The sequence below is a fragment of the Heterodontus francisci genome, chromosome 6 (assembly GCF_036365525.1).
Source record: "Heterodontus francisci isolate sHetFra1 chromosome 6, sHetFra1.hap1, whole genome shotgun sequence".
In the NCBI taxonomy this organism is placed as follows: Eukaryota; Metazoa; Chordata; class Chondrichthyes; order Heterodontiformes; family Heterodontidae; genus Heterodontus; species Heterodontus francisci.
In genome coordinates, this window is record NC_090376.1 from 39,258,308 (window position 1) to 39,270,807 (window position 12,500).

The 12,500-nt window shown below is 45.4% G+C and overlaps 1 protein-coding gene across 3 annotated transcripts in view; it reads left to right on the plus strand.

Annotated features, from left to right (window-relative positions):
• LOC137371252 (NEDD4-binding protein 2-like) overlaps positions 1-12,500 on the plus strand; it is an 87,817-nt gene that overhangs the window by 70,758 nt on the left and 4,559 nt on the right. For all 3 annotated transcript variants that reach the window (XM_068033501.1, XM_068033502.1, XM_068033503.1), the window contains exon 9: positions 4,500-4,545. In XM_068033501.1, coding sequence (XP_067889602.1) covers positions 4,500-4,545 — 46 coding nt within the window. The remainder of the gene's footprint in view (positions 1-4,499; positions 4,546-12,500) is intronic.

Here is a 12,500-nt window from a genome sequence, read left to right on the forward strand (position 1 = left end):
TCTGCACAGAATTCACTAAAATAAAAGCAAAATACTGCGGATGCTGGAAATCTGAAACAAAAACAAGAAATGCTGGATTCACTCAGCAGGTCTGGCAGCATCTGTGGAAAGAGAAGCAGAGTTAACGTTTCGGGTCAGTGACCCTTCTTCGGAATTGACAAATATTAGAAAAGTCACAGATTATAAACAAGTGAGGTGGGGGTTGGGCAAGAGATAACAAAGGAGAAGGTGCAGATTGGACCAGGCCACATAGCTGACCAAAAGGTCACGGAGCAAAGGCAAACAATATGTTAATGGTGTGTTGAAAGACAAAGCATTAGTACAGATTAGGTGTGAATATACTGAATATTGAACATCAGCAAGTGCAAACCTGAAGAAAAACAACCTGAAAAAAACAGTGGGTGAGCAAACTGAACAAACTAAGATGAACTGAAATAAATACAAAAAAAGATTGTAAAAAATGTAAAAAGGAATGCCAAAAAAAAAAAGGAAGAAAAAATAACTAAAAATGACTAAAAATGAAAGTAAAGTGGGGGGCTGTCATGCTCTGAAATTATTGAACTCAATGTTCAGACCGGCAGGCTGTAGTGTGCCTAATCGGTAGATGAGATGCTGTTCCTCGAGCTTGCGTTGATGTTCACTGGAACACTGCAGCAATCCCAGGACAGAGATGTGAGCATGAGAGCAGGGGGGAGTGTTGAAATGGCAAGCAACCGGAAGCTCAGGGTCCTGCTTGCGGACTGAGCGGAGATGTTCCGCAAAGCGGTCACCCAGTCTGCGCTTGGTCTCCCCAATGTAGAGGAGACCACACTGTGAGCAGCGAATACAGTATACTACATTGAAAGAAGTACAAGTAAATCGCTGCTTCACCTGAAAGGAGTGTTTGGGGCCTGGGATAGTGAGGAGAGAGGAGGTAAAGGGACAGGTATTACACCTCCTGCGATTGCAAGGGAAGGTGCCCTGGGACGGGGACGAGGTGGTGGGGGTAATGGAGGAGTGGACCAGGGTGTCGCGGAGGGAACGATCCCTTCGGAATGCTGACAGGGGAAGGGAGGGGAAGATGCGACTGGTAGTGGCATCACGCTGGAGGTGGCGAAAATGGTGGAGGATGATCCTTTGGATATGGAGGCTGGTGGGATGAAAAGTGAGGACAAGGGGAACCTTGTTCCCCTTGTCGACAGGAAAACTGTCGGCGAGACATTGGTCGTCTCAATTTCTCTGCCCCCCTCACTCACTCTAACCTGTCCCCCTCTGAACTTGAGGCACTCCGTTCTCTCAGGTCTGACCCCGACATGGTCATCAAACCTGCAGACAAGGGTGGTGCTGTTGTTGTATGGCGTACCGACCTCTACCTTGCAGAAGCTCAACGCCAACTCACAGACACCTCTTCCTACCTCCCTCTGGACCATGACCCCACCACCGAACATCAAGCCACCGTCCAAAGGACTGTCACTGACCTCATCTCCTCTGGAGATCTTCCCTCTACAGCTTCCAACCTCATAGTCCCGCAACCCCGGACAGCCCGCTTCTACCTCCTTCCCAAAATCCACAAACGGGACTGTCCTGGCAGACCCATTGTGTCAGCCTGCTCCTGCCCAACTGAACTTATTTCTTCCTATCTAGACTCTATCTTTTCTCCGCTGGTCCAGTCTCTTCCCACCTACATCCGTGACTCTTCTGACGCCCTACGTCATTTTGACAATTTCCAGTTTCCTGGTCCCAACCGCCTCCTCTTCACTATGGACGTCCAATCGCTCTACACCTCCATCCCCCACCAGGATGGTTTGAGGGCTCTCCGCTTCTTCCTGGAACAGAGGCCCAACCAGTCCCCATCCACCAACACCCTCCTCCGCCTGGCTGAACTTGTTCTCACATTGAACAACTTCTCCTTCAACTCCATGCATTTCCTTCAAGTAAAAGGTGTCGCTATGGGTACCCGCATGGGTCCTAGTTATGCCTGTCTTTTTGTGGGATATGTCGAGCATTCTTTGTTCCAGTCCTACTCAGGCCCCCTCCCCCAACTCTTTTTCCGGTACATTGATGACTGTATCGGTGCCGTTTCCTGCTCCCGCCCCGAACTAGAAAACTTTATCAACTTTGCTTCCAATTTCCACCCTTCTCTCACCTTTACATGGTCCATCTCTGACACTTCCCTTCCCTTCCTCGACTTCTCTGTCTCCATCTCTGGGGATAGGTTGTCTACCAATATCCATTATAAGCCCACTGACTCCCACAGCTACCTTGACTACACTTCTTCACACCCTACCTCCTGTAAGGACTCCATTCCATTCTCCCAGTTTCTCCATCTCCGACGCATCTGCTCTGATGATGCTACCTTCCATGACGGTGCTTCTGATATGACCTCCTTTTTCCTCAACCGAGGATTTCCCCCCACTGTGGTTGACAGGGCCCTCAACCGTGTCCGACCCATTCCCCGCACCTCTACCCTCACCCCTTCCCCTCCCTCCCAGAACCGTGACAGGGTTCCCCTTGTCCTCACTTTTCATCCCACCAGCCTCCATATCCAAAGGATCATCCTCAACCATTTTCGCCACCTCCAGCGTGATGCCACTACCAGTCGCATCTTCCCCTCCCTTCCCGTCAGCATTCCGAAGGGATCGTTCCCTCCGCGACACCCTGGTCCACTCCTCCATTACCCCCACCACGTCGTCCCCGTCCCAGGGCACCTTCCCTTGCAATCGCAGGAGGTGTAATACCTGTCCCTTTACCTCCTCTCTCCTCACTATCCCAGGCCCCAAACACTCCTTTCAGGTGAAGCAGCGATTTACTTGTACTTCTTTCAATGTAGTATACTGTATTCGCTGCTCACAGTGTGGTCTCCTCTACATTGGGGAGACCAAGCGCAGACTGGGTGACCGCTTTGCGGAACATCTCCGCTCAGTCCGCAAGCAGGACCCTGAGCTTCCGGTTGCTTGCCATTTCAACACTCCCCCCTGCTCTCATGCTCACATCTCTGTCCTGGGATTGCTGCAGTGTTCCAGTGAACATCAACGCAAGCTCGAGGAACAGCATCTCATCTACCGATTAGGCACACTACAGCCTGCCGGACTGAACATTGAGTTCAATAATTTCAGAGCATGACAGCCCCCCACTTTACTTTCATTTTTAGTTATTTTTTCTTCCTTTTTTTTTTTGCATTCCTTTTTACATTTTTTGCATTTATTTCATTTCATCTTAGTTTGTTCAGTTTGCTTACCCACTGTTTTTTTCAGGTTGTTTTTCTTCAGGTTTGCACTTGCTGATGTTCTATATTCAGTATATTCACACCTAATCTGTACTAATGCTTTGTCTTTCAACACACCATTAACATATTGTTTGCCTTTGCTCTGTGACCTTTTGGTCAGCTATGTGGCCTGGTCCAATCTGCACCTTCTCCTTTGTTATCTCTTGCCCAACCCCCACCTCACTTGTTTATAATCTGTGACTTTTCTAATATTTGTCAGTTCCGAAGAAGGGTCACTGACCCGAAACGTTAACTCTGCTTCTCTTTCCACAGATGCTGCCAGACCTGCTGAGTGAATCCAGCATTTCTTGTTTTTGTTTCAGAATTCACTGTTGAGGTCTGAACTTGGGCTTCTTACCCACTCACACTGTCAGAAACAAAACACTTAATTTAACGGATTGTCACCACCCTTTTGAGAGTGTATATAGCAGGCTTGCTTTGCAGAACATTTGAAAACCCTCTGAAAACTGTTCTCCTGGCTCTGGCAGTGGTGTGGCGGTGTATCAGTCTTGATCGCTGACAGGTTTAAGGTTTTAAACCTATTTTCAAATGATGCACATTTGTTTTTATTAATGTTACATATAGTTTGTATCATGTGGCGAATATGGTGACCTATCGCCACAAGTTTGGCGAGCATCGAAATCCTATTGGACAATGCTGTTCTAATCCTCGTGGACCATTCCAGAATCTAGAATTCTGGAAGATCAAAAAAAGTCAGGAGCAGTGTGGTCCTGACAGAACTCAAACCGAGTGTTGGTGAGTCAGTGCTGCTTGATAACTTCTTCCATCATTTGGGTGATGATTGTTTTCTATAGCACTGTTTATGTACCAAGAGCAGTCGGACTGCTTCCCGCAGTCCCTCAAGTAAACCTACCTCCTTCACTGGAGGCCACAATTGATCAGCCGATTTTTTTTTTCTTATTTATTAACCCCTCCCTCCTGATTGCAGGCCTCGGGCTGAGCCGCCCAACCTTCCGCTCTGTGATCTGTTCCTCCGGATTTCCATGAGTTCTGCCTTTTGCTGCGGACTGTCCCCAATCTGGCCGGCTGCTGGGCTGGAAACGGAATTAAGAACTGGTAATCAGATCCTGCCGTTAGTATCAGCGGGATTTGGGCCTTCCCAGGATTATTCAGTTTCCCCCGCAACCATGCTTTCTCCCCACCCTCCCGTAAATATCGGGACCAAAGGCTTTGAAAGATAAAATATGTACTTTAAATGAGAAAAATATTTAATTGAATTAACATTTCGTTTCAGGAAAGGCTAAAACACAATTCATCGATGGATCCCAACATGTTCAAAGGTGAGTTCTTCAGTTATTGTTGGAATGGATAAATTGAGATTTTTCTTCTTAAAAAGTTGAAATCCATTTAGAAATGCGATTTATATGTAGTGGATTTTTGGTTTTTATTCATTAAGATGAAGAGATCTTTGTGCAAAGTAGTCTTTTGGAACTCATGCCTGCATTAGATACAGCCCAACTATTGAGGAAAATAGATCTCATTTTACACTGCCCTAAAATTTTACCCAAACCCAGGAGAGTATTTTCGCTAAATTAACATTGTTTTTGTCCTGAGTTGTGAATAAATTTATCATGTCAGTTTATGTCTAATAGAAAGCTAATGTTAAACAGGTTACACTCATTTCAATTAGTATTCTTGCAGTTATCAAAGAAGATGCTTGCACCCCATCAGCCAAAGTTGTATCTGAAGCCAGGTGTCAGTAATTTAATCAAGATCTAGCAAGTAACTAATCGGTACTCTCTTTGCAGCATTGTAACATTCAGGATCATCTGTTTGTAAATAGTGATGTCACCTCAAATTTTGCCCAGTTTTTATATACTTGTTACAGGAATCATCTCTCTTTCCCACTATTATATCTTGAAGCCTAAATGATGCAATCACTTTGTATCTAGCTTTAATCTTACAAAGTATTTGCAGCACAGAAACAGGCCATTCAGCCCAACAGGTCCATCTATTGTTTAGGTTCCACGTGATCTTCATCCCAACCTCCTCCTTCTAACCCCATCAATGTATCTTTCTAATTCTTTTTCTTTCATGTGCTTATCTAGCTTCCCCATAAATGCATCTACACTATTTGCCTAAACTACTACCTTCGGTAGTGACTTCCAGCTATTTACAGTCTATATTAATGACTTGGACAAAGAGACTGAGAGTAATGTATCTAAGTTTGCTGATACAGAGCTAGGTAGGAATGTAAGCTGTGAGGAGGGCACAGAGAGATATAGATAGATTAAGTGAGTGGGCAACAAGATGACAGATGGAGTATAATGTGGGGAACTGTGAGGTGATTCACTTTGGTGGTAAGAAAACATTTTTAAAAGGTCTGAAACTTTAATGTTCAGAGTGACTTGGGTGTACTCGTACAAGGAACGCAGGTTAGCATGCAGGTACAGCAAGCAATTAGGAAGACAAATGGCATTTTGGCCTTTATTGCAAGGGAATTGGAATATAAGAATAAGGAAGTCTTTTCTACAACTGTACAGGGCCTTGGTGAGACCACACCTGGAGTACGGCACACAGTTTTGGTCTCCATATTGAAGGAAGGATACACTTGCTTTGGTACAGTGGAGCTTCACTAGATTGGTTCCTGTGATGAGAGATTTGTCCTTTGAAAAACTGAGTAAATTGGCCCTGTGTTCTTTGAAGCTTAGATGAATGAGAGGTGATCTCATTGCAACTTACAAGATTCTGAAGGGGCTTGACAGTGTAGACACAGCGGTTCTTTACCCTGGTTGGAGAATCCAGAACATGGAAGCACAGTCTCAGGGTAGGGGGCTGATCATTTAGGACTGAGATGAGGGTAAATTTCTTCACTCAAAGGGTTGTGAATCTTTGGAATCCTCTACCCCAGAGGGTTGTGGATGCTGCATTGTTGAATATATTTAAGGCAGATAAGACAGATTTTTGGTATGTCAGGGTGTAGAGGGACATGGGGAGTGGGTGGGAAAGTGGAGTTGAGGCAGAAGATCAGCCATGATCATACTGAATGGTGGAGCAGGCTCAGGTCCATATGGTCTACTCCTGTTCCTATTTCTTAATACCTAAGCTTAGCAAAAATAATAGTTTACACTTTGTATTGGGTACATAAACTCAGTAGCAGTGGAAACCAGATTTGCAGTCATACTTGCATTTATACAGCACTATGCTAAAATATCTCTGTGATTTACACAATGAATTAATGACATTTTTGGGTGCAGTGATTGTTACGTAGATACAGACAAGAGCCTTTCTGAACTAGTAATGATCAGATGGTTTGTTTTCTGGTCTTCCAGTTGGCAAAGAAAGTTGGGAGCAATCCATGCTCTTTAAATAATGCAGTGGGATCTTTAATGCGGAGTTGTTAATGGTATTGGCCTTCAGATGAGACATTAAGCCAGTGTCCCATCCATCTGTTCAGGCAGATGTTAAAGATCCTATGGTAAAATTTGATGTAGTGATTGTGCTGATATCCTAGCCAACATTTGTTGCTCAACCAACAACACATCAATTTTCTTTCATTTTATTGCTTATGGTAGGGCATTGCTGTGTGCAAAATGGCCGTTGCATTTTTTTTTATATTTGTTCGTGGGATGTGGGCATCACTGGCAAAGCCAGCATTTATTGCCCATTGCTAACTGCCCTTGAGAAGGTGTGGTGAGCTGCCTTCTTGAACCACTGCAGTCCTTGTGTTATAGGTACACCCACAGTGCTGTTAGGGAGGGAGTTCCTGGGTTTTGACCCACCGGCAGTGAAGGAACAGTGATATGTTTCCAAGTCAGGAGATGGTGGTATTCCCAAGCATCTGCTGCCTTGTCCTTCTGGGTGGAACTGGTTGCGGGTTTGGAAGGTACTGTCGAAGGAGGCATGGTGAGTTGCTGCAGTGCTTCTTGTAGAATTTACACACTGCTGCCACTGTGTGTCAATGGTGGAGGGAATGAATGTTGAAGGTTGTGGATGGGGTGCCGATCAAGTGGGCTGCTTTGTCCTGGATGGTGTTGAGCTGCTTAAGTATTGTTGGAGCTGCAGTCATCCAGGGAAGTGGAGAGTATTCCATCACACTCTTGACTTGTGCCTGATAGATGGTGGACAGGCTTTGGGGAGTCAGAAGGTGAGTTGATCACTGCAGAATTCCCAGCCTCTGACTTGCTCTTATAATCACAGTATTTATGTGGCTGGTCCAGTTAAATTTCTGGTCAATGGTAACCCCCAAGATATTGGTAGGGAATTCAGCGATGGTAATGCCATTGAATATCAAGGGGAGATGATTAGATTCTCTCTCGTTGGATTTGGTCATTGCCTGGCACTTATCATTCCATCCTGAATGTTGACCGAGTCTTGCTGGATGCGGGTACGGACTGCTTCAGTATCTGAGGAGTTGCGAATGTTATTGAACGTTCATTCGTGAACATCCCCACTGCTGATTTTGTGATGAAGGGAAGGTCATTGATGAAGCAGTTGAAGATCGTTGGGCCTAGGATACTGCATCTTTTGCATAAGCAACTCCACTTCATTGCAATTCACCCGATGGCTGTATTTTGGGCCATTCCGTAAAATAAGATGCTATATAATGCTGGGTTGTTCCTCAATTTTCAATTGAAGGAATGCATATTTGACAGTTTACCAATGTCTCAGTACGACAACAACTGCAATATGTATTTATATAGCACCTTTTAATATAGGAATTTTTCCAAGGGGCTTAATGAGCATTATTAATGAAAGAACATTTTTGACACTGAACCACAAAAGGAGCTATCAGGACAGATGAACAAAAGCTTGGTCGAAGGGATGGGTTTTAAGGAGCATCTTAAAGGGGGAAAGAGCAGTAGAGAGGCAGAGGGGTTCGGGAGGGAATTCCAGCACTTGGGGCCAAGGCCGCTAGCTGAAAGCACCTGGGGCCAATGGTGAAGTGATTAAAATTGGGGATGCTCAAGAGGCCCGATTTGGAGGAGTGCAGAGATCCCAAAGGCTTGTAGAGCTGGAGGAGGTTACAGAGATCGGGAGGAGTGAGGCCATGGAGGGATTGAGAACAAAGATGGGAATTTTTAAAATGAGGCATTGTCAGACTGGGAGCCAGTGTACATCAGCATGCACAAGGGTGATGGGTGAGTGAGACGTGGTGCAAGTTAAGATCAGGGCAGCAGAGTTTTGGATGAACACAACTTTTCTTAGCATTGAAGATGGGAGAACAGTCAGGAGTTCATTGGCATAGTTAAATCTAGAAGTATCAAAAACATGGATGAGGGAATTCAGCAGCAGATGAGTTGAGGCAGGGTCGGAGTCGGGGGATGGGTTGTAAATGTGGTCAGAAGCTCACCTTGAGGTCAAACACAACACCAAATGCAAACGGTCCGCATCAGCTTCAGACAGTTGCCAGGGTTAGAAATTGTGATTGGGGAACAAAACCTGTGGCAGGGACCAAAGACAATGGCTTGGTCTTTCCAATATTTATTTGGAGGATATTTCTGCTCATCCAATCTTGAATGTCAGACAAGCAGTATGACAAATCAGACAGTGGAAGAGTTGAGGGAGGTTGTGGTGAGATCGAGCTGAGTGTCAGTGTACATACGGAATCTGATTATTTTTGGATGATCTTGCCGAGGGGCAACCTGTAAATGAGAAATAGAAGGGGGCTAAGGATAGGTCTTTGGGGGACTGATGGAGATGGAGTTTAATCCGGACAAATGTGAGGTAATGCATTTTGGAAAATCTTATGCAGGTGGGAAGTATACAGTAAATGGCAGAACCCTTGGGAGTATTGACAGGCAGAGAGATCTGGGCGTACAGGTCCACAGGTCACTGAAAGTGGAAATGCAGGTGGATAAGGTAGTCAAGAAGGCATACGGCATGCTTGCCTTCATTGGTCGGGGCATAAAGTATAAAAATTGGCAAATCATGCTGCAGCTGTACAGAACTTTAGTTAGGCCATACTTAGAATATTGCGTGCAATTCTGGTCGCCACACTACCAGAAGGACGTGGAGGCTTTGGAGAGGGTACAGAAGAGGTTTACCAGGATGTTGCCTGGTCTGAAGGACATTAGCTATGAGGAGAGGTTGGATAAACCCGGATTGTTTTCGCTGGAACGACGGAGGTGGAGGGGCGACATTATAGAGGTTTACAAAGTTATGAGCGGCATGGACAGAGTGGATAGTCAGAAGCTTTTTCCCAGGGTGGAAGAGTCAGTTACTAGGGGACATAGGTTTAAGGTGCGAGGGGCAAAGTTTAGAGGGGATGTGCGAGGCAAATTCTTTACACCGAGGGTGGTGAGTGCCTGGAACTTGCTGCTGGGGGAGGTGGTGGAAGCAGGTACAATAATGACGTTTAAGAGGCATCTTGACAAATACATGAATAGGATGGGAATAGAGAGATACGATCCCCGGAAGTGCAGAAGGTTTTAGTTTAGGCAGGCATCAAGATCGGCGCAGGCTTGGAGGGCCGAATGGCCTGTTCATGTGCTGTACTGTTCTTTGACTCCAGAGGTAACAGTGTCGGAGTACAAAGAGAAGCCATTGCAGGTGATTCTCTGGCTACGATTCGACTGGTAATGGAACCAGGCAACAGTTATTTCATTCACTGGATGACAGTGAGTTGTTGGATAAGGATGGTGTGGTCAAATGTCAAATGCTACAGATAAGGAGGGATAGCTTAGCATGGTCACAGACACACAAAATGTAATTTGTGACTTTGATAAGGACCGTTGCAGTACTGTGGTGGATACAGAAACCTGACTGGAGGGATTCAAACATTGGAATTGCTGGAAAGATGTGCATGGATTTGGGAGACAACATATTCAAGGACCTTGGGGAGGAAAGGGAGGTTGGAGATGGAGTGCTCATTTGCAAGGACAAAGGGATCAAAGATGAAATAAAAACAGAAAATGCCTTAAATACTCAGCAGATCTGGCAGCATCTTTTTTTAAATTCATTCATGGAATGTGGGCATCGCTGGCTAGGACAGCATTTACTGCCCATCCCTAATTGCCCTCGAGAAGGTGGTGGTGAGCTGCCTTCTTGAACCGCTGTAGTCCATGTGGTGTAGGTACACTAACAGTGCTGTGGGGAAGGGAGTTCCAGGATTTTGACCCAGCGACAGTGAAAGAATGGCAATATAGTTCCAAGTCAGGATGGTGTGTGACTTGGAAGGGAACTTGCAGGTGGTGGTGTTCCATGCATCTGCTGCCCTTGTCCTTCTAGGTGGTAGTAATTGCGGGTTTGGAAGCTGCTGTCTAAGGAGCTTTGGTGCATTGCTGCAGTGCATCTTGTAGATGGTACACACTGCTGCCACTGTGCATCGATGGTGGAGGGAGTGAATGGCACCCCATCCACAAACAGTCAAGCGACTGCTTTGTCCTGGAAGGTGTTGAGCTTCTTGAATATTGTCAGAGCTGCACCCTGCCCAGGCAAGTGGAGAGTATTTATTGAGAGAGAGGAACTGAAGGAAATCAATATTAGTAGAGAAATGGCGTTGGGGAAATTGATGGGATTGAAGGCTGATAAATCCCCAGGGCCTGATGGTCTGCATCCCAGAGTACTTAAGGAAGTGCCCCTAGAAATAGTGGATGCATTGGTAGTCATCTTCCAAGATTCTATAAACTCTGGAACATTTCCTACAGATTGGAGGGTAGCTAAGGTAACCCCACTATTTAAAAAGGAAGGTAGAGAGAAAGCAGGGAACTATAGACCAGTCAGCCTGATGTCGGGAGTGGGGAAAATTCTAGAGTCCATTATCAAAGGTTTGAGAGCAGAGCACTTGGAGAACAGTGAACTAGAGTCAGCATGGATTTATGAAAGGGAAATCATGCTTGACAAATGTACTAGAATTCTTCAAGGGTGTAACTAGTACAGTTGATGAGGGGGAACCAGTGGATGTGGTTTATTTGGACTTTCAGAAGGCTTTTGACAAAGTCCCACATAAGAGATTAGCATGTAAAATTAAAGCGCATGGGATTGGGGGTAGTGTATTGCAATGGATGGAAAATTGGTTGGCAGACAGGAAACAAAGAGTAGGGATAAACGGGTCTTTTTCCAAATGGCAGGCAGTGACTAGTGGGGTACTGCAGGGATCGCTGCTAGGACCCCAAGCTATTCACACTATAAATGATTTAGATGAGGGAACTAAATGTAATATCTCCAAATTTGCAGATGACAAAACTGGGTGGGAGGGTGAGTTGTGAGGAGAATGCAGAGAGGCTTCAGAGTGATTTGGACAAGTTGAGTGAGTGGGCAAATGCATGGCAGATGCAGTATAATGTGGATAAATGTGAGGTTATCCACTTTGGTAGAAAAAACAGAAAGGCAGATTATTATCTGAATGGCTATAAACTGAGAGAGGGGAATATGCAAGGAGACCTGGGTGTTCTCGTACACCAGTCGCTGAAGATAAGCATGCAGGTCCAGTGGGCGATAAAGAAGGCAAATGCTATGTTGGCCTTCATAGCGAGAGGATTTGAGTACAGGAGCAGGGATGTCTTGCTGCAGTTTTACAGGACCTTGATGAGGCCACACCTGGAATATTGTGTGCAGTTTTGATCTCCTTATCTGAGGAAGGATGTTCTTGCTATAGAGGGAGTGCAGCAAAGGTTTACCAGACTGATTCCTGGGATGGCGGGACTGATGTATGAGGAGAGATTGAGTCGGTTAGGATTATATTCGCTGGAGTTCAGAAGAGTGAGGGGCCTATAAAGTTCTAACAGAAGGATGTTCCTGATGGTGGGGGGAGTCCAGAACCAGGGGTCGTAGTCTAAGGATGCGGGGTAAACCTTTCAGGACTGAGATGAGGAGAAATCTCTTCACCCAGAGAGTGGTGAACCTGTGGAATTCACTACCACAGAGAGCAGTTGAGGCCAAAACATTGTATGTTTTCAGGAAGGAGTTAGATATAGCTCTTGGGTTTGAAGAGATCAAAGGATATGGGGCGAAAGCGGGAACAGGTTATTGAGTTGGATGATCAGTCATGATCATAATGAATGGCGGAGCAGGCTTGAAGGGCCGAATGGCCTACTCCTGCTCCTATTTTCTATGTTTCTGTGGTCCGTCTGGTTTCATTCCTTATTGACTTTGTAATGGTTAGAAACAACTGAGTGGCTTGCTAGGCCATTTCAGAGGGCATTTAAGAGTCAACCATATTTCTGTGGGTCTGGAGTCACATGTCGGCCAGACCAAGTAAGGGCAGATTTCCTTCCGTAAAGAACATTAATAACCAGATTGTTGTAAAAAAAAAACCCATCGACAATAGTTTCATGGCCATCATTAGACTAGC